General features: G+C 49.9%; 1 protein-coding gene across 3 annotated transcripts in view; it reads left to right on the forward strand.

The window, feature by feature from the left end:
* UBE2F (ubiquitin conjugating enzyme E2 F (putative)) overlaps positions 1-24,878 on the forward strand; it is a 45,830-nt gene extending 20,952 nt beyond the window's left edge. Inside the window, exons 5-11 of one of the 3 annotated variants that reach the window (XR_007518009.1) lie at positions 3,999-4,066; positions 9,497-9,567; positions 10,452-10,509; positions 11,289-11,321; positions 13,900-13,962; positions 19,627-20,230; positions 22,065-24,878. Coding sequence is in view for 2 of the 3 variants with exons in the window: in XM_049888552.1 (XP_049744509.1) it covers positions 3,999-4,066; positions 9,497-9,567; positions 10,452-10,509; positions 11,289-11,321; positions 13,900-13,962; positions 19,627-19,677 (344 nt within the window). In the remaining variant the exon portion in view is untranslated. The other 2 variants (XM_049888552.1, XM_049888553.1) reach the window with 2 other exon arrangements.
* Positions 24,879-25,973: the final 1,095 nt, after the last annotated feature.

Genomic DNA, 25,973 nt, shown 5'->3' on the forward strand with positions numbered 1-25,973 from the left:
CGGAAGAAGAGTTGACGCCTTGGACTTCTGTGCTCATGGTCCTCCTCCGCTCAGAGGGCTCCGTGGCCCCACCTCGCTCTGAGCAAGAGCTGGCACAATTGGAGTGTGGCCCACAGGCCCTGTGCCCTCTGTGCTTCTCACCTCGTTGGCCTCGGCTCCTACTTCTCTCCTGCTGGCTCTGGCCATATGGCCTCCTTCCACATTGTTCCGTGAGCACCCAGCGCTCTAACAGGCCTTCTCCGCCTCCATCCTGGGGGCTTCTCACCCAGAGACTCTCTTTTCCCATCTCCATTCCCCCTGACCACCCTGTGGAGAGTTGCAGCCCCTCATACTACCTGGCCCCTGGCTCTTGTCTTGCACCATATTATTTACTTATTTATTTTGCTTGTCTCCCTTCCACTAGAATATAAGCTTCATAAGGGCAGCAAGTGTTGTCTTTTGTTATTGGCCTGCCACCAGTGCCTAGAACAGTGCAAGTTTGTAGCAGGCACTCTTCAAGTATGTTTTGAGTAGATAAATGAATCAAAACAATATATTGCTAATTTTGAATATTAATCATAAAATAACATTTTATCTGAGGATGAAGGGGTTACTGTTAGCATTTTTCCTGATTTAGTTGATGTATTTGTGTATGAATATCACCTTTTATTTTTGAAAGAAGGTTCAATGTCAGCTTTCTTCCTCCGTTTTGTCTTTATACATGTAAGCCCTGAGAAGTGCTTGTTCACATAAATAAAGTAGACAGGCGTGAACGGTGTTCGGGGATAGCAATGTCATTGTGTTTTTGGAGTTCAAAGTTAAGGGCCAAACGTCATATGATGCATTTTCTTGATGTTTCCACTGGCTACTAAATTAGGTCATTCTTCCATTTTGTTGAAATTTGCTTGGAAACCTGCTGACTTGCAGAAAGCTTTGTCACTTTGTCATTAGAGCCCCTTCACTTTGCAGCTTCTGAGGCGTGCACCAAAGACACGTTTCCAAGACCCATCAAATGGCCACTAGTCACACTTGTTGCTCTTTCACTTTGAGGCGTCTTATTTTACGTGAAATCCTCTAAGAGTGGAGAGAATTGCCGTGTTGTTTATTTCAGCACAGCCTTACCAATACAGTATTCACAGAATCTTAGCACATGTTCTGTGGAGCTTCAGATAGAGTACGTTCAGCTTGTCGGCAGTGTCTGCCATCCCCATTAAGGCAGGTCCAGCTCTAATTGTCAAACCAGGCAGCCAAAGCCTGACTTCACTTGCCCTTTCTCATTACATGCAGCCCTCTGACAACCGTCTCACCCCAGAGTTTAAATTGCTAGTGAGATAGGCGAGGCATGGAGCCGGCCGCCTGGGCAGAAGAAGGCGCCACAGGTATTGTTTCTTGGCGCTCTCTTTGCTTGCTTCCCACGGAGGTGGCACGACCCTTTGCTTTGTTCACGCAGTGAAGTGTGAGATCACTAAATGAAATGTTCAACAGCCCTGCCGTCGGCACTGCAACGTGTCTGAACTCAGAACACTCCACCTTATGACACCTTGCTTTGCCCTTCACGGAAATGGTGTGGGGTAGGGAAATACGCCCTCCCACAACGCCTTGACTCCAGGAATGTCACTATGACCAGACACTCACAAGGTCCTTTTGTCCTCTGGGGGTTTCCTTACACCTAGGGCAGTGTACCATAGTAGAGCTAGGAGAGGTGAGAGGTATGGGGGGTGGTGATGGAAAGGGGGCATGGAAAAGGAAAATGGGCGTGACCCTTGGACCTCAAGCATCATCCAAGGGTTCATTTTAGGATAGAGTCCACATGGGACTGAACATCTAGAAATTGATTGTCTTGAAGCTGTCTCTGCCCAAATATCCCTTGGACAGTGTTTGGTCTCCAAGGAGACCTGTAATGCTGTTTGAAGACATTGGTGTTGAGTTCCTTGAAGGCAGGAAGGAGTGGACTCCAAAGCGCAATTGTGGTCGGAGTGGGGGACAGATTGGCAGATTGCGAACCGCAGTGCCAGGAACTTTGTCCCCTTGCATTTCGTGGCTGTCTTTAAATCCAGTTACCTTAGAGGCAGAGTATTTTCAGCCGCAGCAGCCATAGATGTTAACCTAGAGGTGGCCTATCCCAGACTTGGAAACGGTGTTTGGTGCCATGATGCATATTGTGGCCATAAACACTCTAAATGAGTCCCTCCGCCCACCAGCTGCAGAGTTGGGCAGACCCCTCTCCGCACTCCACGTTGGGAAAGGTGAGCTTGAGAGCCAGGCCCAGGGGGCTGAGTCAGAACTTTCAGTGGGTACTCCTTAAGAAAATCATAGCAAATAAGAGATACATCCAGTCTGCTCCCCAACTGCTTTTTAAGTTGGACTGTGAAATTTCTGGGCAACTTCAGTAGTAAACAGGTTAGACCAGATCAAAAGGCTGTGCCGCTTAGAAGAGGGGGAAGGAGGTACTGGCTCAGAAGCAGGTCGTTTTCTGATGTAGTCCGTGAAACAGAAGGGAGGTTAGAACATGCCTGCTCTCTATTTTCAGTGAGTTAAGAGGAAATGTGATTCCAGTAACGATTAAATAAGAACTTGACCGAGGCAGAAAGCATGTGGCAAAATCAAAACATTCGGCCAGAGAACGTCTTTGAAGCTAATAGGCAATAGAGTTGAAACTATGTAATCAATGAAATGGAAAGCCAATTAGAAAATTTTGGTATGGAAGGACAGAGTGGACAGATGTCATGTCAGCCTTGAGGACGGACCGGGGCATCTAACATGTGGATAACAGTTATCCCTAAAGAAAAGGACAGCAGGTTCACAACGGCATCCGAAAACTGTAGCAGCAGCTTCTAGAGCTAATATTCCTCTGGTTGGAAATGGAGTGTACTGTGTGGTTTGCCCGCCACTGGACTCTGTGCCATGGTGGTCAGTACCAGAATGTGACTCATGGTCTCAGAGCCTCTGGTTGGAAATGGAGTATACCGTGTGGTTTGCCCACCACTGGACTTCGTGCCGTGGTGGTCAGTACCAGGATGTAAGACTCATGGTCTCAGAGCCTCTGGTTGGAAATGGAATGTACTGTGTGGTTTGCCCACCACTGGACTCTGTGCCATGGTGGTCAGTACCAGAACGTAAGACTCGTGGTCTCAGAGCCTCTGGAGTTGGCGTACTCCAAGCACTTTATGCCTAAGAGGCCACATACTTGAAAAGATCTCCCGCCTGGACCGATGGCAGTTCTGTCAAGCTTGAACGTTTGGAATGATTGAACTCATTGAGACTCCTCCAGGCTCGAGCACCTTCCTGCTCAGGTGTCCTCTGCCTGCAGCGGCTCCTGCAGGCCGACTGTAGCAGCAGGGGATGGCCCAGCTGGTGCAGACCTGGGGATGGCACAGCAGTGGCGCTTGGACCCTGGGCATCTCCTCCACGTGTCTGCCGGTCCCCATTTCCTGAAGACCCCTACTCTCCCGAAGGCTATGCCATCCATTCCACAATGTTGGCCAGGCACACTGGCTGAGGCAGCAGCTTTTGTCTGGTTTGCCAATCACCCCCAGGGCCTAGACAGTGCCTGGCAGAGGAGATCAGCAAATGCCTGTTGCATGAATGGAAGTCATGTGAAGCACTGGGAAGACAGCAGTCAGCTCTAGGCAGCCTCCTCGGGGCCTGACGTTCTGTGGGGAGGCAGCTGTGAGCAGAGGAACAAGTCACTTAAGGAGGGTGTTACACTTGGTGAGACGGGGGTTGGGAGTACACTGGGCGCTGAGGTATGGAAGAGTAGGGGGTCTGAGCCACCGGAGGAAGGAGGAGCCGGTCTTCCAGAAGGGTCCCCAGAGGACGCAGTTGATGCCTAATCAGTTCGGGGGGAGGACTCACTCTAGCTTGCATGCATTTGGTGGCCTATGGGGGAGTGCTTCAGTTCTCTTGTTAAAGTCTTCATTCTCTGTGTTTGCCGTGTCCTAATAGAGTGTTTGATTTTTGTTTCCTTTTTTTTTTTTAATTTAAAGGATTTTTTTGTTTTCTTTTGTGTTTTTTGATAGATGAGGGTTACTACCAGGGTGGAAAATTTCAGTTTGAAACTGAAGTTCCTGATGCCTACAACATGGTGGTGAGTAGACTGCGCTGGAGCCCGTTTTGCCTTTCTCCTTCGGCCTCAGCCCCTACCCGGGGGCCTGTGCCACCACCATCCAGCCCTGGCACCCCTCCCACACATCCACCACTGGTTGCTTCACTCAGCCGTGGGACTGGGCACAAAGTCACTAACGTTTGTGTGGTTAATGTCACTCATTGGCAGTCTTTAGAGTTTTAGCAAAGAAATTTATCCACTGAGTGAATGTTTAGTGAGTACTATGTGCTAGGTGGTTTTCCCTGGGAATCCAAGGATGCCAGGGAGATTACCAGTGGGTTAGACCTGAATGCCTGTCCCCGAGGTGGGGTGCCTTCATGTGAGCTGACCGCATAGTTTATGTAGATCTTGTTTTTCAAAGTATGGCACTGAAGGAAAAAGCATTTTGTAAAGACTGTATTTTGTTTATGGTATAACACCCAAATTCCAGAATTCTATAAAACATGCATTCTAGAAGCTTAGAAAAGAATAATGGCTTTGTAGTTTTAAACTGTAAGTCATTTATAACCATAGCTATATTTTAATCCCTTCTAGGTGATAGTTATACCTAAAAAAAAAAAAAAATACACCAAACCCGTTGCCATCCAGTCGATTTTGACTCATACCAACCCTGTAGGATAGAGTAGAACTTCTCCAGAGGGTTTCCAAGGAGTGGCAGGTAGGCTTGAACTGCTGACCTTTTGGCTAGCAGCTGTAGTGCCCTGTAGCTCTTAACCACTGCACCACCAGGGCTTCAATAGTTAGTTATACCTAGCAGAATAATAGTCCTTCTTTTCTTTTGAGGAGCTTACACACCAGTCAGGAAAACAGGAGGTAAAGTGTAAAAAACCAAATGTTGAGGGGACAGACGTAGCAGACAACGGAGGTGCTGAAGAACGATGGGAAACCAGTTCATGAGGATTCAGACGTGAGCAAGAGGTGATCGCTTTCGGGGGATGGTCAGGGCCAGTTAGGGTTTTAAGCAGAAATAGAATTTGAGTAGTCCTGACGTTGGGTTGGCCCAGACCCGGGGGAGAATGTTCTAGATGACGTCTCCATCTTAACGAGGGTGGCGGTGAGAACTGGCAGTGCGTATAAGGTCAATTAGAAAGAAGGTCGATGAACTAGGCTGACTTAAGTGTTGAGTTGGGGCAGGGGGATAGTGGGGGGAAAATGAGGAAACTCAGACTTCAGGATCTTGTTGGGCATTTTCAATCTGACAGTAAGAAACCAGTAAAGATTCTAAACCAGCTCCACACAATGTGAACGCTAGGAGCTGGGATACGGGCAGCTCTGCTTCTTAGGTTTTTCCCCTGATGTTTTGTAACCAGCTCCAGACCTATCACATAGTAGGAAGAAAAGTCCAATGGTAGTTACATTGAGCATCCATTAACCTCAGGATGTGGGTGCTGGAGACACCATGTGTCCCATTGTCTTGCTTGCAGGTTTTGTGCTCCCTGCTATCAGAGAAATAAAATCCTATCATTTCCCCTAAACGTACTAGGGTTCAATTCAGGCTGTGACACTGTTTGGCTTGAGGCCAAACCTTCTTCTGTGGGAATTCATCTTTAGTGGCCTACTACCTTAAAGTTCTTTTTGAGGTACAATTTATGGGGCTGGAGAAGAGTTGGTAATCTAAGAAAAAAGTCAGAAGTATCCTTCTGATGCTTTCCAGAAATGTCAGTTTCCTGCCTCTCCACCATCCCGCTCTCTGCTGAGACTTGCTCTATTTTTCAAATCGTAAATTGAGAAGCCTGGCTTGACAGACACTGCCTCGGGTGGGAGGCAGTCTGAGATATTTGGTTTAAATACAGCTGTTTAGAATCTGGGGACAATTCTGATGGTTTCTGGAAACAACCAGGCGCACAGCAGAAGGTCATTTCTGGCTCCTGCTGCGTGTCCATGGGGGGTTGACTGGAGGCTCCACCTGGCATCCTCTGCTCCCAGAGGCCCAGGCTGAGGCAGGAGAAGGGCACGTGGCACTTTGGTTTCGGCTCTGGTTTCCTCCTGGGAATGACATGAGTCACGTCCCTCATGTGTAATTGGCCAAGTCAGGTACTGTGGCCATGGCCAGCCCCAAAGAGGGTAAGGAAGGCAGCCCTGCAATGTTGCCAGAAATACTTGTGCAAGGGCAGTGCTGGTGGCTGCAGAGTGATGTCCAGACTCCCACCGTTTATGTAATTTACTGTAGCTTGTAGGACATTTAGGAACGATGGCTGTGCACCCCACCACCAGGGGTGATGGCCATTAACTTGATGAGTGTTACAGTCAACATGTGGTCGGGCAGACAAAGGGAGTCACAGCACACATAGCTGGTAACTTGGTCATCCCATGAACATACACTCTCATGTCAGTTAATACATATAATTACATCATCGTTAGTCAGAGCACTTGACGGCACCGAGGGAGCACAGTTTAACTCATCAGCCAGTTGTCTGATGACATAAACCAGACTCTGTCTGTAAACGGCCAGTAGTAAACATATCAGGCTTTGGGGGCCTGTTCAGTCTCTATTGCACATTCTTTTTATATATACATATATTAAAAAAAAAACTTTTAAAAATGTAAAAGTGGTTCTTAGATCTCAGGCCATGAAGACCAGGCCGTGGGCTGGAGTCCGCTGGCCCCCGGGATAAACCGTGCGGTAAGCTGTGTCCGCAGCCGGTGCGGGGTTGGCCGCTCTCCTTTGGGCTGATACGTGCAAGTAGGATGATGGGTTTTGAGTGATCGATACCCAGCTTAGGGCTCTTGATAAATATCATTAAATTACCCTCCAGAGAGGTTGTGCCAGTCGGCTTCCTTACCATCAGTGTTCGAAAAGACCCTTTTTCCCAAATCCTCTCGAAGAATGCATATCTTTACTATTTTTTTTTCTTTTTTGCCATTTTGGGAGGAAATAAATGACATCAAATCATTGTTTGAATTTGTATTTCTTCAGTAAGCAGGGTGCTGAATATTATTCCTGTTTATATTGTTTATATTTTTTACGAGCTGCTATTATGTCCTTTGCCTGTTTTTCCATTGTGGTATTTATTTTTCTTACAGATTTATAAAAATTCTTTATAAACATTATATAAAACTTTTTTCTTCGCTATGCTGTAAATATTTTCCTTGTTTTCCGTTTGTGTTTTTGTTCTTGTTGCTCTAGAAAAATTTGTTTTGCTACTATAATCGAATCTAGTTTTTTTTTCCTTTTTCATGTTATGAAATGTTTATCACGGGCCCTCAGACCCCAGGATGATTCACCTACATTTTCTTCTTAGGGTTCTGAATCTTTCATGTGGAGTCTTAGTGTGTCCAGAATAAGCTCTGAGTGGGGCCCTAACTGTGTTTTTCCAGATGGTTAGCTTGTTGTCCATTGAATGGACCCACTTCTCCCTGTGGATTTGGAATGCAGTATTAATCGTGTGTGAAATTCTTAGCTGCGTGGTTGGACAGAGGGTGGTGCCGGCCAGTGTGGTGAGGGCTGCGGAGGTGGAACAGGTGTTGTGTTTGTCTCTGTTGGCAGTGGCAGGGTTGGTGCAGAAGAGTTCAGTTTGGAACGTGTTGTGTGCAAACACAGGGTCCACGCTTCTGACGCAGAGCCGTGCTCTCTGTTCTGGGTACAAATTAGCAGTCTGTGTCAGCTTCTTAACTAGATGGGGCGTAGAAGGTGGGAAGGAGCAAGCCCTGGGAGATGCAGCAAACCCTGGGTGGGGTGAGCGTGTGTTGAGGACTCTGCTGAGAAGACACTATCTTGGGAGGGAGAGTGAGCTTACCCTCCTTTCAGGTTCTTTCAAATGCTGGAGGCGGTGACGCAGCCTAATGCCCAGACGAGCTGTGCTCAGTTACCGAGAGGGTTCCACGGCCCCGCTGGACGTCGTGCTGCCTACCTCCCTGCAGCCTCGGGCCCCACCGGAGGTGCAGGGTCCACGGGTGCTCCTCCCTCAGACTCCTCCCTGTGTGCTCACAGAGAAGCACGTTAGAGCCGAGTAAATGTATTCACGCTCACTCTGGGCCTGAATTTTGTCATCCCTCGACACGTACACTTTCACATTTGGTTCAGTAATTTGGCGGAGTCTCTTGAGCTTGTGGTGGTTTGAAATCAGAAAGGGAATTCATTAGTGTGCTGTAAAAGTCTGTTATGCAAATTAAAAGATGAAACTGTAAGTGCACTAGAAAAAGCACAGGAGAGTATTTACCTACCTTTGGGATGGTATTTTCTAAGTACAATATCAAAGGTAACAATTTGATTATAAAGATAAAAAATTCCACACCACAATTAAGAATTAATACAGAAGGTAAACTGGGAAAGCACAGCCCTAGTAGACAGAGGGTTGGTAACTTCAGTGTCTTGGTGACGACGAGTCTGATGAGAAGCCTTGAGATGCCATCTGTTGCAGGTCAGCTAAAGGCACCCCCTCTGTGACCCAAGGACTAGAGCTGTGGGCACCCCCTTGCTTGTGGGGTGTGGCGTCACAGCCTTTCCAGAGGCCAGGACACTTGGCCCTGTGTCAGAAGCCCATGTTTCTGACCAGAAAGTCCTCTTCCTAGGCTTTGTCCTGAGGAAATAATAGAGGATGTGAGCAAAGATAGCAACGTTGATGTGGCCCGGTTTGTACTAGGGGCTGGGCGTCACCCAAACATGCAGTGGTAGGGTGGGTGGTTACATGCTAGTCTGCCCACACTATGAGAGCTGTTGACATATTAGTACACTGGCCTCTGGAAGCTCTGGTGGGCGGTGCTGGCAGTGAGATCAGCAGTGGTAGATTTGGTGTGAAAACACACCACTGTGGATGTGAAGTGAGCTAGTATTCAGGTTTGAACGTGTGCTTAGTGAGCTGCAGTAAACACTGAGGGAGACAAGTGGGTGAATGCCAGGTGTGGCCCTGTGCTGGGCTGTGGACACACTGCCAGGATTGAGAGACCGTTCCCGAGTGTGGCCCTGTGCTGGGCTGTAGACAGACTGCTGTGGTTTGAGAGACCATTCCCGAGGGTGGCCCTGTGCTGGGCTGTAGACAGACTGCTGTGGTTTGAGAGACCATTCCCGAGGGTGGCCCTGTGCTGGGCTGTAGACAGACTGCTGTGGTTTGAGAGACCGTTCCCGAGGGTGGCCCTGTGCTGGGCTGTGGACGCACTGCTGTGATCAAGAGACCATTCCCGAGGGTGGCCCCGCACTGGGCTGTGGACACATTGCTGGGATTGAGAGACCGGTCCCAAGTGTCGCCCCCCACTGGGCTGTAGACAGACTGCTGTGGTTTGAGAGACCATTCCCGAGGGTGGCCCTGTGCTGGGCTGTAGACAAAACTGCTATGATCTGAGAGACCATTCCCGAGTGTGGCAAACTGCTATGGTTTGAGAGACCAAGTGTGGCCCTGTGCTGGGCTGTAGATGAGACTGTTGTGGTTTTGAAAGGCCATCATTGTGATCTCTCTCTTTCTCTCTGTTTCACAGCCCCCCAAAGTGAAATGCTTGACCAGAATCTGGCATCCAAACATCACAGAGACAGGGGACATCTGTCTGAGGCAAGTTCCTTCTCTTTCCCTTTTCTCTGCATGGGAGCGTTGTGGGTTTGGTCACTGGGCTTTTTAAAAAATGTTATCTCCTCTGAGAGGAGATTTGGAAACCATACCTCAGGATCTTTGGTTAAACCCATAGAGGCTTAAGTTCCTGCCAGCCCCCTGGCCTGTGCCGGCCTCCACCCCAGACCTGTGTCTGTCTGCTGGCCCCTCTTGTCCAAGGCCCCGGCCTGGTTCTCAGAACAGTCTGTGGCCGGGGGTCCCTCCTCCTCTTTTAATGAGGACCTGTGTTCCCTCCATGTGGGTGGTTTTAGCTAAGAGGGAGGGATATGATAAATGAAACTCAGAAAATAAAATGTGGATACCAGGCTTAAGAAGACCAGGGCACAGGCACTTAAGATGTACTCTCTTTAGCAGACTGGTCTTGATCTGCCCGGGGGCGCTTTAGAGCGTCGTGTCGGTGGGACTGAACCCCCATTTCCAGTGGCAGAAGGTCAAGATCAGTGCCTTAGCTTCCTGCTTGACCTAAGGTTGCTGGTCTTAATGTAGAGAGCTGAAATGATGAGTGGGTTTAGAAAAGTAAGTAAGAAATTTAGCATTTGGGCTTGTTTCTGTTTTGTCACTTTCTCTTGTGAAGCAGTGGTGCTGGACCACCTGGGTTTGAGCCCCAGCCCCCCACTTGGCAGCTGTGGGTCTCTGGGCAGGACATTTAACCCTCACGGCCCTCACATTCCAGTGCAGTTTGGCATAAAATGTAAGCGCCCTGTGTGGCGTAAATGTCAAAAGGCAGACTGGGAGAAATTGTGGCGGCCAGCGTGGTGCCTCCGTGGTATCATGTGACCAGTGGGGGCTACTGCTGCCTAACCCTGTGGTTTCTGCGTCTGTTCCAGTTTACTGCGAGAACATTCGATTGACGGCACTGGCTGGGCTCCCACGCGGACGCTGAAGGTAAGTGCAGTGCCACCCCATACCCAGCCTTTCCTCCCCAGTCCTCTGTGATAACACACCTCCCGTGGACAGCTGCTAGTCTGCTGACACACATCTGTGTCCCCTGAGACAGCCTGACAGCTCGCCTTCACCCCCGGCACCAGCTCACACCCAGAGGTCAGGGACAAGCATGGGTGGAGAAATAAGAGAAGGCAGCTAAGATTACCAGGTGTCGAATGGGGATGAAGCGCGCCTTAAAAAGATGAGACTCTTCATCTCGTTGAGAGGAAGGCCAAGAAAGAATCTGTGATCAAGTCACAAATCAGAAGTTAGCACAGATAGAACGTTGGCTTTAATGAAAATCTCTGACCCTTGAAGATGTTAGCCTCCCTTGATCTTCCATGTAACTTCAGAGCGAAACTACCAAGGCCCAGTGGGGTGGTGAGCAGTTGGCTAAAAGTCGCGGGTTATCTTGAAGACAACTTGAGAGGTCTGGGCAGTCTTTGGTGATGCCAGGTGGATTCAAGGTGAAGCCGTGCCTGTTCCTGAGGACCTGCGGCCGCCATGGCACAGCGTTGGCCTGGCCGGGCCTGGGGCGGCCGAGCATGCACGACCTGACCTTACGTTCACTGTGCGGGTTCCCAGCGGTCTTGGGAGCTTGTTGTATAATTTTCTGTCCTGAGACAGACAAAGCATGTGAAAGGTAAGTTTTGATGCAGTGCAGTACATAGTTCTTGGTCGTGGGTTTAAAGTACTTCAAGTGCTCAGGAGCCTGAAACTTATTTTCTTCCTTATTTCAGGATGTGGTTTGGGGATTAAACTCATTATTTACTGTAAGTATGTTGATCAGAAGTCCAGTTTTTTCTTAATTTCCTTCTGCTTTTAACCATCACATTAAGGATAATAGAAGAAAAAAAAAAAAGAAGAAGGGCGTTAAAAAATCCCAGGAAACCCGTACACACGTGTCCCCCTCTTTTCTGTTGCACTTTTATGAGTCGGAGAGGAGGGTGGTGGTAGGACGGGGGCGAGCAGGGTAGGGGAGCCAGTTTGGGTGCGAGGGCCCAGAACAGCCACTCTCTGCCTGCAGGAGGGAGGGGCTCCCCTGCTTTCTGGGGTACCGGGCCAGTCTAGTCTGCTGAGCCTCCTGTAAGTAGGGTGGCCCAGTCCCTGGCGGGGCCTGCACTCCCGCCACCCTGTGGCCCCTGCCCTGCGGATGTCGTGGTTTGGAGGAATTATCCTGTGCTCACCTGCCCCGACCGGAACTGTGTAGGTGTCATCTTAGGATGAGTGCAGAGCTGCCCGAGGGCACCGTCCTCAGGGAGAAGGGTCATCTCAGACAGGCTGTGGGCGGGAAGAGGCCTGGGAGGGGCTGAGGAGGGTACCACACACCACCATCTTCTGGATATTTTACCCCATGCTATTTCCTCCTTTGAATTTTTACTTTCTGAGTCAAAAATGAGCTTTACTGGAAATAAACTTCAGAGATCCTACTCTGATAAAAGAAAGTTTTGGAACTTTTGTTAAAACCTTAGTTCCTACCCACGAAAATGAGTCTGTCTTGGACTGACTGCCTGCCAAGGACGGCTTGACATCTCCGAGGCATTAGGTGCAGGCTCATGGGACTCGCCACAGTCGGACCCAGGGCGGGTCTGCTGGTGCTCATCCCGCATTCCCGGGCTTACCTTCAGGAAGAAAGAGAGAGAGGAACAATGCCCCAAGACTCAGCCTCACCACCCTGCCAGCCTTCTGCCTGTGGTGAATGTCCCATTGGTGTTCCCCACGGGTGCCTGTGGCACAAGCAGCCACACACACACTTCCCATTGGTTCCAGGACCATCCTCATCCCCAAGGGAGGCAGTTCCCGCCAAGACCTGGGCTCCGTCACCCACTGTCCTGCTGGCCCAGTGATTTGGTTGTGACTCCGTTCATGGCATTTTCATTGAAGTGGATGAACTACCAAGGTTGAGGGTGATTTCAGATCTGCCCAGTGGTTGTGCTGCATTGTAATATTGAGCCTTTACATCTTTAGCTTTGGTTGAGGGGCCGATGAGGACAGGTGCTAGCTAGCTCAGGCCCTTCCAGGGGTCCACACACCCATCGCTGTCATCAGCAGCCCCATGGATCCTCCCAGAACCCATCACACCTCACACAGGCCCTGTGGCTTATGAAGCAGTTTTGACTGACTGCTTGCCGTGGGAGAATTAATGGAAGGAAATAAGCATTGGCTCTTTGTACTTTTGTTTTTGTTTTTAAAGAAATCTGATGCAGCCAAGTTAGCACCCCATATCCTCTCCTAGTGCTCTGTCCAAGCCTTCTGAATTCCAGAGAGCCAATCAGAAGTGCACATTAAGTCTGTATTGGTTATTCCAACCAATATTCACTTTAGGTCATGTGTACGGTAAAGAGGATAAGGAATTTTGTGTGTCTACATAGTCTTTATGGTACATTGGGAAACTCAAAGAATATGTGCCTAATAATTTTGCTCATTCCCGAGACTTGGAGTCTAATTTTACAACTGTGAATGATCACAGAGGTTTATAATTTTCTTTGCTTCGTTTATGACATAGGATTGGTCACACTTATACTCATTTCCAAGTCAGGAGTACAACCCCCCAGCTTAACGTGGCTCTGAGGAGAAATATGGTTGTCTCTAAGTGACTCATTATATATGGCATATTGTAGAAAGTAGTGACTCAGAAGAACAAATTTCACTACTCTGATTTTCAAGAAGAATGGGAAGTATAAAGATCAGATGCAGCCTCTGATCTGGCGCTGAGCGTCTGTTCTGTGGTGTTTCTCGTGGGACTGGGGGCCAAGCTATTCGGGTGCTTTTCTGAGGTAAAAAGGATCCTGGTGCCAGCCTGAGGGCCCCGGGACAGGCCAGCCCAGTAGCATGGTCTCCCACTCAGTGAGACTGTAGATGGCATCATGGCTGGGATGGAGCGCGACACTCATGTAGGTGAATTACAGGGTCAGAACTGAAAGCTTAGCCTCACAGAGGCAAAGTTGTTAATCACAGACTAAATTAAAATAGGAAAATGTATTTTTAATGAAGGAGCTTTGGTTTTTGTTTCTTAAATGTTCATAACGAGAGTGGTTTTCATCCTCCAATTGTAAAAAATAGCACGAGAAATTGTGATTTCTTTTTCCTCCATTTTCACCAAATTCTTGAATTCCACGTACACATAGCCCCAGCTTCAGTCAACCATTAGTCCCCATTCTGAAGAAAATACCGTCATGTATAGTACCCTTACCTCCAAAGAACTTTGGTTCTTACTGGAATTTTTCAAGTGTCCGGGTCATTCTACCACTGCTAATTAGACTTCTGTTGCCCGTTTCACAGTATGAAGACTTGTAACAGCAGAAAAGCAGGTTCTTCCCAATGCTGACTTTGAGTTTCTCTCTTTTTAAGGATCTCTTGAATTTTGATGATCCATTGAATATTGAAGCCGCAGAGCACCATCTGCGGGACAAGGTGAGCTAGTGACGGACTCACTCAGTGTAATACCTGAGCACAAAGATGGTTCCCGTCTCTTGAGTAGATCGGTAAGAAATGGAGAATAGTGGAATCCAGGACTGGAATTTAATTAAAGCAATTTGTAAATACTGTGTCTGCACCAGTGGGCTCCAACATAGCAACGATTATGAGGTTGGCACAGGACTGACCCAGTGACACCTAACAGCAACAGAGTAAATACTATGTTATAGTAATGTGAGTAGTCTCAGAGAAAAGTGTTTTACCCAAGGTCAGAGAGAAGTGCTATTGGTTTGATGGGGTTTTCCAATAGAACGTAGTATGAAACGGGCCACTTTTACTTTATTAGCAATACAAATATGCATGTGGGAGAATGAAGAAATTGTAGACATGTGGAGAATCATAGGCGTGTGAGGGAGAATGAAGAAACCATGGGTGTGTGTGAGGGAGGATGAAGAAATTGTAAATGTGTATGAGAAATAGACACGTATGAGGCAAAATGAAGTCACAGACGTGAGAGAAGGAACTCATAGGTGTGTGTAAGGGGAAACAAAGTAATCATAGACGTGTGTAAGAGTGCATGAAGAAATCACAGACGTGTAAGGGAACAGAGATCCTAATCACAGATATGTCTAAGGGGGCATGAAGAAATCACAGATGTGTGTGAGGGGGAGTTAGAAATCAGACATGGGAGGGAGAAGGAAGAAATAAGATGTGCGTGAGGGAACACGAAGAAATCACAGATGTGAGGAAGAATGAAGAAATCACAGGCGTGTGTGAGGGAGAATGAAATCAGACACGTAAGGGTGCATGAAATCACGGATGTGTGTGTAAGGGAGAATGAAGAAATCACAGACGTGTGAGGGAACATGAAGAAATCACAGATATGTGTGAGGGAATGAAGAAACAACAGGTGTGTGAGGGAGAATGAAGAAATCACAGACATGTGAAGGAACATGAAGAAATCACAGACGTGTGAGGGGGAACAGAGAAGTCACAGATGTGTGAGGGAGAATGACGAAATCACAGACATGTGAGGCTACATGAAGAAATCATAGATGTGTGTGAGGGAGAATGAAGAAATCACAGACGTGTGAGGCTACCTGAAGAAATCAGACATAGACACGAGGGAGAGTGAAGAAATCAAACATGTGTGAGAGAGAATGAAGACATCATAGGCATGTGAGGATACATGAAATTACAGACACGTGAGGCTGCGTGAAGAAATCACAGGTGTGTGTGAGGGAGAATGAAGAAATCACAGACGTGTGAGGATACATGAAATCACAAACGTGTGAGGCTACATGAAGAAATCACAGACGTGAGGGAGAATGAAGACATCACAGACGTGTGTGAGGATACATGGAATCACAGACGTGTGTGAGGGAGAGAAGAAATCACAGACGTGTTTGAGGACACATGAAATCACAGACGTGAGGCTACATGAAGAAATCACGTGTGTGGGAGAATGAAGACATCACAGACGTGTGAGGCTACGTGAAGAAATCTCAGACACGTGTAAGGGAGAAAGAAGAAACCCTGGCCCCCAGGTGCTTGTTTCCTTTGCACACCTTTCACTGAGCTAGACACATGAAGGCATCTTTTTTTTGGTTTTTACTTTTATTCAAAATGGTAGGATCGTACTCGTTACTCAGTCTTCTATTTCTTTCTTTTCTTTTTTTAACTTTTTTCACTCCAGGTCAATGCATAAGCGGTGAACATTTGGGTTTTCCCCGTGATTTTTTTTTTCAACTACAAACAATAATGTGGTAAATATCTCTTGTACACATATTTCTACATGCTGGTGCTTTCATTTCTACAGAAGAGCGTCCCAAAACTGGGCCGGAGTGCCTGTGTGTCCTTAGTTTGAATAACTTTTAGCTTGTTTGTCCTTGGGCAGCAGGGGGGCCCGTCTCCTGGCTCTGGGCCCCTCGGTCAACTGCTAGTGAAAATCACTTTTTACTTTACTTTCTGAACTTCTAGAAAGGGGTGTCTTTTTACATAAATGTGTATTGGCTGTTTGTATCTCTGTGATTTACCTGTTCATATTGTTGAGCCATTTTTCTATTGGATCATTTTGATTTTCCTTATTGATTTTTAGAAGGTCTTTGCATATTGCTGGGTGTTAACCTCTGGTCCATCACTTCTGCAAATACCAGGGGCATGGCTCTGTCCGACTAACTGGTCTATTAGACTTTGTTTCCATCTTGTCCACTTACACATGGATTCAAGATGTTTCCAGGAAGACATATAAAAAGACAACTTACTTAGAAATAAAATGTCAAAACCCATTGGGATGAAGAGAAGTATAGCAAAACCGTAGCTGCTGTAACTGTAGTTGTTGAAGTCAGATGCCTCTGAGTTCAAGGCAGCGGGCTCTGCGAGTCTGTCTCGTGGAGGAGCGTGGGAAGCTTCATGGTGGGAGTGCCATCCGGGCCGGAGGTGTGGGGTCGACTCTGCACACAGATCTCAGCGAGCAGCATCGAGGTGCCTTAGGAGCCTGTGGAGGGTGCACAGACGGTCCCTACGGGGCCACAACTGAAGTTGTTTAAAGTTTGTAGAGCCCCCTCAGGGACAAAGGAGTTCGGCCTTAGCGTAAGCATCATGGTGACTGGATGTAGTTACTGGGCCTGAGACTTCATCTTCTGAATCATAGTCTCCCTCTGGAATCCTTGCCAGCCTGGAGTCAGCCACCTGCCTCGGGCTGGTTGATGCAGGCTGTGAACATACAATACGGGTCCACACACTGTCTCGTTGGTTCTCAGTGTTGTGCGCAAGGCTCAGAGGACTTGCTTCTGTTTAAGAACTGCTATGTGCCAGGATGCGTGGGGATTAGATGTGCTGGGTTTAACCTTCACCACACCCTGAGCAAAGTGCCGCAGGGACAGGTGTCTCAGCCCAGGGAGGCAGGTGCCGCAGCCTGAGGGCGAGGGGCCGGGAGCGCTATGGGGTGTTGGGTGTTTCTGGTAGGGCAGGAGCTAACTGGCAAGGCAGTGTCCTGCTGAGGAGGCTGAGCTCTGTGTGATGCCCAGAGGCAGCAGGGTCCTGGGGAGGAGTGTCCTGGGGTGTGAGACGGCTGTGGTGACAACAGTACCTGTGATGTCCCCAGGCAAGCCACCCTCAGCAGTCAACCCCACACGAGGTGACTATGGAGGGAGGTGCATGGGGCCATGGGAGGGCGGCCACTGCACCCTTATGGTAGCCTTTGGCCATGACTCTCTTGGTGGCTGCTCAACGCCCCTCTTCTGCCCAGGGGTGTCACTCACTCATACAGAACACTGGGTGTTGGGAGGCAGCCCAGCTCCTTGCCACCCACACCTGTGCACACCGCCTGCCGTCCTCGTGGTCCTGAAGGCACCGTGTTATCTGGCAGTGCTGTGGGCAGAGAGTGTGTCCTTAGCCCCATGCCTTTTCAAAGAGAGATGGTTTGCTCCTCTCGGCCCCACGCAGTAGCCGTCTGTTAGCAGCCCTGTGCACTGGACCTTGAGAATGAACACTTTTCAAGGAGAGAAAGCTGCAGGTTCAGGCAAAGAAAGTTGTTTAATTGTCTTTCATTTTGTTTTTCTTTGAAGGTTGCTTTCTGCTCTTGGTATGAAGTAGGGGGAATATTTTGCAATTTCTAAACTTTGTAAGCCCCAGTAAAATGGACCTCAAACCCCCCAACAGCAATGCCTCCACCTGAATTCTGAGAAGGGCCCCAGCCCCCCAGTCATGCTGTGTCGGCAGCTGCACTGCCGCTCACTTGGTGTTCACCCATTCCGCATTCCACACGCTTGGATTGTTTGCTGGTGACGGGCCAGGTGAGGTGCCTGATGCTGGGACAGCTCAGTGCGCACAGCAGACAGTCCTTGTTCCTGCGGGGCATGCTGAACAAACTGTAGCGTGGAGATGATAGCGATAGGTGATAGTGGGGTGGTCAGGGCTGATGTGGGTACAGGGAGGAGTCCAGAGAGGAAGAGGCCCTGGGGTAGGCCAGCTCCAGTGTTCAGGGAAGAGTGAGGAGGCCAGTGTGGCTGGAGCAGAGGGAGCCAGGAGGGCAGTGGGGGCGCAGTCATCCTGGTGACCCTGAATGGCCTGTGCCGGGGACCAGAGAACGCGTAATTCTCATGATACCTAGGGTCTCTGCCAGTAATTAAGTTCACGTAGAGTACGTGGATTTCTCATCACCACTCATGAGGGGAGGACCTGTCGTCCTCTGCCCAGCACGAGAACCGCAGTGCTGGCCCACAGCCACACAGGTCTGTGGAGAGCCCCAGTCGGAGCCCAGGCGGCAGCTGCAGACTCCTGGGCCTTGGGCGGGAGGTGACAGCAGAGCAGGGAAGCTCCCCACAGCCTGTGGGCCCCGGCTCTCTCCTGAGCACCATGTCAGGGCACAGGGATGGAGACTGGGCCCGTGGCAGGGGCAGTGTGGGCAGGCTCTAAGGGGTCTCCATTCACACACTGAGAGCTTGTGCAGGGCCCCTTGTGAGCTGACATCACCGTCTGTCTGCCGGCACCCTGGGAGTGGCCGTGGTGGGGATTTACCCAGCCAAGTGGAGCCTCTGCCTGCCGTCCTGTGGGTGGTGCCGGAGCTCTGCCGTCAGCCTGGCCTGTGAGACCCAGCTCACCACTCTCACCTGGAGGCCCTGAGCAGGCTACCTGACCACCCACCGTGTTAGAGCCGTGGCTCACCGCCCTCAGAAGGGGTACTGTGCAGCTTAGGTGTGGGGGGGGGGTCAGAGGTAGGAGAGCTCAGTGGGCCTGGCGCCCAGCCGGCTCCGTGCCCTGAGGGCAGCCCCAGCTGCCGACGGCTGCTTTCACCACCGGGGTATACGCTTGAGCTCCCACCGACTGCCAGATGTGGAGGAACATGCAGAACCACAGGCCAGACCCTGCCCCCCAGGCCTTAGCACTCAGCTGAGGGGGGCTTGGGCCTGTGGAGACCCGTGACGTGTCCCCACAAAGTGGGGGCTGCATGGCACTACACATGGTCCTTGATGGACTGAGGTGGTGTGGCCCTACAGGCATCAGTGACCCTGTGGCTCTGTTGTGGGGGATCAAGGGCTGAGAACTACCTGTCAGATCGCAGTGTCCTGCCACTGAAGCTGAGCTGAGCTCCTGCGTTCCACACCAGCTCCCAAGGCCCCTTGTTCACTCCTGCATGGCCAAGGGGCTATGCGTCCAACCTTGTGGGGGAGCAGAGTGGGGGGTTCCGGGATCTGAGGAGGCTCCTTTTGCTAGTCGCAGGGATCCCTAGGCCCATGCTGCCATTTCCCCCCGGAGGATGCCACCCAGGGGCCTCTGAGTGCCCTGTTGCTTGATGATGTCACTCCACAGCACTCCTGCCCTGGTGGAGCTGTCATGGGCCATGAAGAGTGGCTCGTCTTAAAGGCAGCAGGGTCCGAGACAGGCTCTTCCTGGGTGCAGCTAGCACGGCTCGCGCACACTTGTAGTGGCCTTGACCCCACTCCCCCATCAGAGCTGCTGCTTCCGTCCCCATCAGCTTGTCCTGCCCAAGCCTGCACACAGTAGGCACCAGTAGTGGGGAGACGAGCTCGTGCCCCGCAAGGCTACGATCCCCAGGCCCGCAACACCACTCACAGTGGATCTGACTGTCGGCAGGGTCAGTTTCCTCTCGCAAACTCACGCCCTCTTTCTCCTTTTCTCCCTGACCCTTGACTCCAGGAGGACTTCCGGAACAAAGTGGAAGAGTACATTAAGCGTTACGCAAGATGATACAAGGAGAGGCCTGCAGGACCAGGGATTGCGTGATCACTTTGTCTCTCACTTAACCAGCCAGAGCGAGCCCCTCCTTCCCCGTCCTCACGTGCCCTCTCCACCCCCTGGGCCGTGCCAGCCCGCGACCACGCTGTACCGAAAAGAAGAAAAGCTTCCTAACTGCCCGTGTTAGATGGAGAGTTCAGCATAAATACAGCAAGAAAATGTGTGTAGGGTTCTAAAGAGTTGTCTGCTTACCTTAACATGTTCACTGTGTTTGAAACTATACTGTATAGGCTGCCGATGGGATTCTCGCGAAGTTTTAATGAACTCAGAAGCGAGGCTAGAGCTTGCTTACCCCTTTCCAAACAGACCCGTTTCCTGCACAAGTGCCGCTAGCGACTGTTCAGTGTAACCCGCAGGTTGACAGTGAGAAGCTCGCACAGACCGTGCTCGGATGACAGTTCTCTTAGCTCCCCGCAGGACTGTGGCCCGCCCAGTGTCCCGAAGCTTCCCTGAAGGCATAGACTCATTAACTGCCCACCCTACTGAGATGCGTATTTTATTTAATGTAAGTATATTTTGGAACAGATTTGTAATTTGTACAGTTCAATGCTTTAATTATTTTTTTCTATTTTCATTTAGTTTGTATTTTCATTGTATAAAGCAGTCAGATGTTGGGTGAAGCAACTATTGAAGAGAAATACAAAGCAAATATGAGACATGATTCATTCTGTCCACACGCAGTGAGAATCTGGCTCTGAAAATCAGTTCTTTCAGGACCAGGTGTGGTAAGAAGGTTCGGAGCCCTTTGGCAGTAGATCTAGATCATAAAAACCATGGGAGCCCTTTCTCACACATCGCCCAGAGGAAGCTGCCAGCGCCCCAGCCCAGCAGGGGCTTGGGGGTCTGCTGTCATAGTATAATTGCACACCACAGGTGCCACCTTGTAGCTCTTTATCAGAGAGCGGGGCCCTCTCTGTCCCATGGGGACAGGAGAGAGACTGCGGGAATGAGCCACACACATGACGCTATCTGAAGCATCCCTGTGGCCTCCTGTGTGTGTCACAGTCCCCAGCACTGTGTAGGGGTATCCCTCCCAGGCCTTGGAGGAGCGGGCGTTGCACCGGGCAGGGTAACACACATCCGAGTGAGAACACGGCAGCATCTAGACAAGAAAGCCAGCGAGATCACACACAGGCTAGATATTCGTGTGTTGTCACTGGCTGCCTGCATCCAGGCTCCCCGTCTGACACCTGCAGCCTGTCATCCATGCTCCTTTTCACGTCCTCTGGATGTGAAATGCGCGTGTCACCGAGATGGAGCAGGTGGGGAGGCAGGCCATGCCCCCATTGATAATCAGGAAGGTGCCCCTCCATGGAGGCTGGAGGCCCGTTCTCTGGGTGTGCAGGGCGGGGGGCGTTCTAGATGCAGGCTTGCCTGGGAGCACAGTGAGCCCCACCTTGTGAGGCTGGGAGGGGCACTGGAACTGCCCACTTGTCATTGGAGACTCGCCCAGCGTCCTCCCTGATAGCTCTGAGCTGCCCGTGTGCGAGGCGGGTCAGGAGTTCCGCTTCCTGCCCTGGTACCCACCCCAGGCCCGAGTCGCTACAGGTCCCGCAGTGGTGGGAGTTCACTGCTGTAGGTGGTCCATTGCCTGGAGTCCATGGGAGCTTTTATTCAGGGTGGTTTACAAAAGCTGGTGTGCCTCCTGGACCACACTGAAAGGGACAATCTCAGTGGTCAGTTTTGACCTCAGCTTATTTGCACAATAGAATGGTACGTGACCAGGGGAAAGTATTCTTCAAAAATTACATTTTCAGGTAATTGGTTCATCCCACTCCATCTAGTGGAAAGCTTTGTCTTCATACCTGCCTTAAGGAGCCACCCACCCCCGTCCATCCCAGGGGGCAGCTGTCCTGTGCTGGGTGATTGGTCAGTGGAAGCCTTGGGCCCTCACCCTAATGTCCAGACCCTCTGGCTTCTCGGGGTCTCCAGAGCAGCACTGTGGTTCTGGCCTGTGTACCCAACAACCCGGCAATATATGATTTCCAAACTGCTGGGGGTGGGAGTCTGGGGCTGGAGGGGGCAGGGTGGGCCTTGGGGAGGTGACACCCCTGGCATCGGTGGATGGAAAAAACCTTTGTGTCCTGACTTCCAAATGTGCTGTGAGTGCATCTTTGAATTCAATACAGAAGCTTCATATTTTCCCAAGCACATTTTAGGAAATAGTTGAGGATAGGCCTCAGGCTTCGGGGGGAAAGGCTTGCCTCCCCCAATTACCTGTGCTTAAGCATCTCACTGCACGGGTCCTCCCCCCTGCCATCCTCCTGCTAAGGAGCAGAGGCACAGCCCTTACTCGGGGTCCACCACTGACCCGGCTCTGTCCCTCCTTGCTTCTGCAGCCCTGGGCCTTGCCCTTCTTGTTTCTGATCAAGGGCGTGAATGTTAGCGCACCGTCTGGGGAGCCACAGCTAACTCTCACAATCCCCTGGGCTTTGTCTGGCCTGGGCTCCAAGCCCTGAGATCTCAGAAGGCTGCTGGTATGATTTCCCCAACTGCAGACTCGCCCAGGTGACCGTCCGCTAGAGAGAAGTCCCTGCAGTCCAACGTGGACATAACTGCAGAGAGCTGGGTTAGACGATCGCCAGCAGCCGGAACGTTTTCCAGAGTGCAGAGTCTTTAAAAAGAACGGCACTTTTGCTTGGGTTGTTCATAGAGGAATACTCTCTCCTGGATTTGAACCTGTTGGCCTGGGATTACTGGTAGCCATTCTACATCTCTGTGTGAAGCTGGAGAATAAAGTCGCCACAGAGAAAAGCAGAGATAAATGAAGAAGGTTGTGTCTTAATATGTCATTGTTTGACCCTGAACCCAGCCTGACCTTGACTTTTCAATTCCCTGAGCTAACAGTGTTTGGCAGTTTAAACTGTTCAAAATGCATGTTTCCCTTGTTCTTCCCACTCGGCCACACAGTTCCCACGTGGACCTAGGGCTACAGGAGGCAGCAATGCCCGTCCCCTGCTCCTAGTCGGGCCAGAATCTGTAGACCCAGCATGTCTTCTCTGGCTTTGGAGCTTCCAGAAAAACGTCAGACGGCAAACTCCAGGCAGTGCCAATCACCAAAAACTGTCTTCAGTAAATAAACCCACTCTCCCTGAGGCTACCCTGCCCCCTTCTTCAAAGAAACACCTAGAAATTGGTCGTCGTTTTGTTCCAGTTTCCTCCCCTAGAAAGCCCACGGCGCTCTGTACATTCCGATTTACCTTTGTTAAATAGGGCCTCCATACTAGGAGGTTTTAAACATCACAATTCCTGTTGCGGGTTTTTTGTTGGTATCAAGCAAATTTTTTTCATGTAAAAATTCAAGTAAGGAAATGTAAGCCACTAATTGGGATCTTTAAAGACTTGATAACAAGGCAGTTCACTGCGTGTTAGTATATTTTCTATTCCAAAATTGCTTTCACCATTATCCACTTGAAATGTTTCATCTGGGAATTAAGTTTAGGTTTGCTGCAAGTTCATGATTTTTCATAAAGACAAATGTCTACTAAGATGCTAATACACGGTCTTAGTGAAATACCTTACTGTCCTTTGCCAGAGAAGAACTTGAGGAGTTAGAAGGCCTGTCACACCTCTCTACTGCCTTCTGTAGCCCTGCCTCAGTCCGAGAGCCAGTAGTTTGTTAGGGGCCGATCCAGAAAAGTCCATGTTGCGCAGCTGAGTTACCACTCTTGTGGGTGTCCATGGGTTACCAAAACTGATTGAATTGTGATTTTAGAAAAGTTTTCCCAAAAACCCAGTGATGGAGGCATTTGGGGATCTTGCATTGTTAAGAAACCCGTTGCCGTCGAGTCAGTAGAACTGCCCCTTAGGGTTTCCAAGGAGCGCCTGGTGAATTCAGAATGCCAGCCTTTGGGTTAGCAGCCAACCGCTTAACCACTGTGCCGCCAGGGCTTTGCACTGAGAGTGTCTAATTATTTGGTGACCTTGAACAATGTAAGAAATTCTCTCTCAAAAAAATTCAGCTAGGGCTCATCCATTTTCACTGTCAAATTCACTGAAGCAGAGTTTTTCCAGTAAATCCGCCAGGTGACGGGGCCAGTTGTAAAGACCACGCATGCCCAAGAGTTCCCGGTGCTGAAGGAGCCCAGTCAGCAGGACGCCTGCACAGCAGACGGGTAGACCCTGTCAGGGAGGCGCCTGAGCTGGAAAGGAGGGTTGCACGGCAGCTGGGCACGGCTAGGCTCCTCGTTTGGGCTCCTCATCAAGCCTTCAGGCCGCAATTCCCATGTGTATGTGGGTTGGTCTCTGCCCGGATGACCTGTGGTGCCTGCCAGGCCACCTCTAGCCTACTGGGCTCAAGTGGCCACATTGGTTGTGTTTTTCTGTGTTGGATTTTCATCACCCCAGTGTCAGACCTCACCCTTGCAACTCGTCACCCCATGTGGTGTCTGGTGCTCAGTGTTGGAAGATTATTTTGTCTCTGAAACCAGTTGGTCTTATTAAACATCTTTTTCGTTTTTTTTTTTTTAATTCCCACTCTGTTCATGTCCGTCCTTCCCGTGTCAAGGTTTAGGAGCTAGAAGCGGGATGCGGCACTGTGTGTAAAAAGCCTTGTTCCCTATTCCTGAGAGGTTTCAGCCTCAAGCTAAAGTCTGCAAAGAGAAAACCTGTCTCTGGGGAACACTGGTAAGGCTCTGGGTGGGGTAGGTGGAGTCCAGCGATGCCATGAATCCCACTGCCATCGCAGCATGCCTTGCCAGACCAGTAACGGCCATGTGGCAGAGACAGTAGAGGGGGAGGAAGAGCAGCGGGCTGGAGGGAGGTCTGCCCAAACATCTGGGTGAGACCAAAACAGGATGGCCTCCCCCACGTCTTTCCTACCCTGCTGCCAGAGAGGAGTTTCTGAAACATAACCCATGCTGTCTTTCCATTGTCTCCAGAACACACCCCTGGCCACCTGTGCTTCGCATCCATTGTGATCAGGCCCCTGTCCACCTTGCCATCATCCCTGGCAGTCTTTGCCCCAAGGATCCTGGCCTCAAAGCAGTGCCTTTATGCCCTGGCATGAGGTCCACTCTCCCCAAACACCTGTCTTCCGTCCTTGGGGTCCTTTCAAGATTCAGTTCCGATAATGAGGTCTCTCTAAGGCGTTTCTGCGCTTACGTGCAGACAGACACTCCTGAAGGTAGCCTCATATTCTGGCCCAGGCTTCAGCAAGCATCTAGGGTGCGGATTGCAGTTGTTCACACAAGTATTCCTGCTCTCCCAGGAATCAACATCCAGAATGCAGGACCTTGTCTTAGCCATCCTGTGTTACTAGTAACCATTCAGTAGGTTTTTACAATGTGATTGTTTAATGTGGAGTAAATACAGCAGGAGCTTAAGAAATGGCCTAAGGTGTAACGCCATAAGATTAGTGAAGCCTCTCTTGGCTTCTCAAAGCAACTACCTATGATGACATGAAAACAAGAGGAAAATTCTCCACCCAAAAGAGAGTTAAGTCCACTTCATGAACCAGAGACTTTCTGAGAATGAACAGAAGCTTTTCACCTGCACCCTCTCCTGCTCAGAGACCCAGGGTGATGCCCACAGGGTAGTGGACAGGCTCTCACTCTACCTGACCACACCACACCCCAGGAGCTGTGTTAGGAGGCAGAGAACTTTGTTCTTCCTTCCCATCCCCAGCTGTCTGCATCTGGACAGAACCTGCAGATTTCAGGAAACAACTAGGTAGCTAATTGGTGGGAGAGGGCACCTGAAGAGAAATGTGTGTTCTTGGCTCTAAAGAGGGATGGAGGTGGGACAAGCCCTGGTTACAGGTCATGCTATGCATAGTGGCTTCCTAAGTACACGATGGTCCAGAGAACCAGTGGGGATCGGGGATTGGAGGAGGGTGAAAGACTCAGAGGCAGAAGAGCACAAGTAACAGGGAAGCCTGCTCACGAAGCTGGAGGTTGGATAAACCAACCAGTCCAGGCTGCTACTGAGGAGCACGTCTGACGTCACATCAGATCAGGGTGGTGAGCAAACCACCCTTCCATCAGCTGAGAAATGCCAAGGCTGAACACAGTTTGCTTTACTTGAGTAAATGAGCTTGTGAAAAAAGTACTACCAAAAAAAAAAAAAAATCTAAGGATGAACATGACTCTGGAAATGAAGTGTAGAGCTGGGGGGAAAAGTTTCGGGGAAAAAGTTTCAGGGAAAAAATTCTATGTTTAGGGGAACGCAGTTAAGTGGTACCTAGGACTCAGGATCAACAAGTCCTAAGGAGAGAGTAGGCTCAAATCAAAAGGCAACAGAATGGAACT

Source organism: Elephas maximus, chromosome 6, assembly GCF_024166365.1.
Source record: "Elephas maximus indicus isolate mEleMax1 chromosome 6, mEleMax1 primary haplotype, whole genome shotgun sequence".
In the NCBI taxonomy this organism is placed as follows: Eukaryota; Metazoa; Chordata; class Mammalia; order Proboscidea; family Elephantidae; genus Elephas; species Elephas maximus.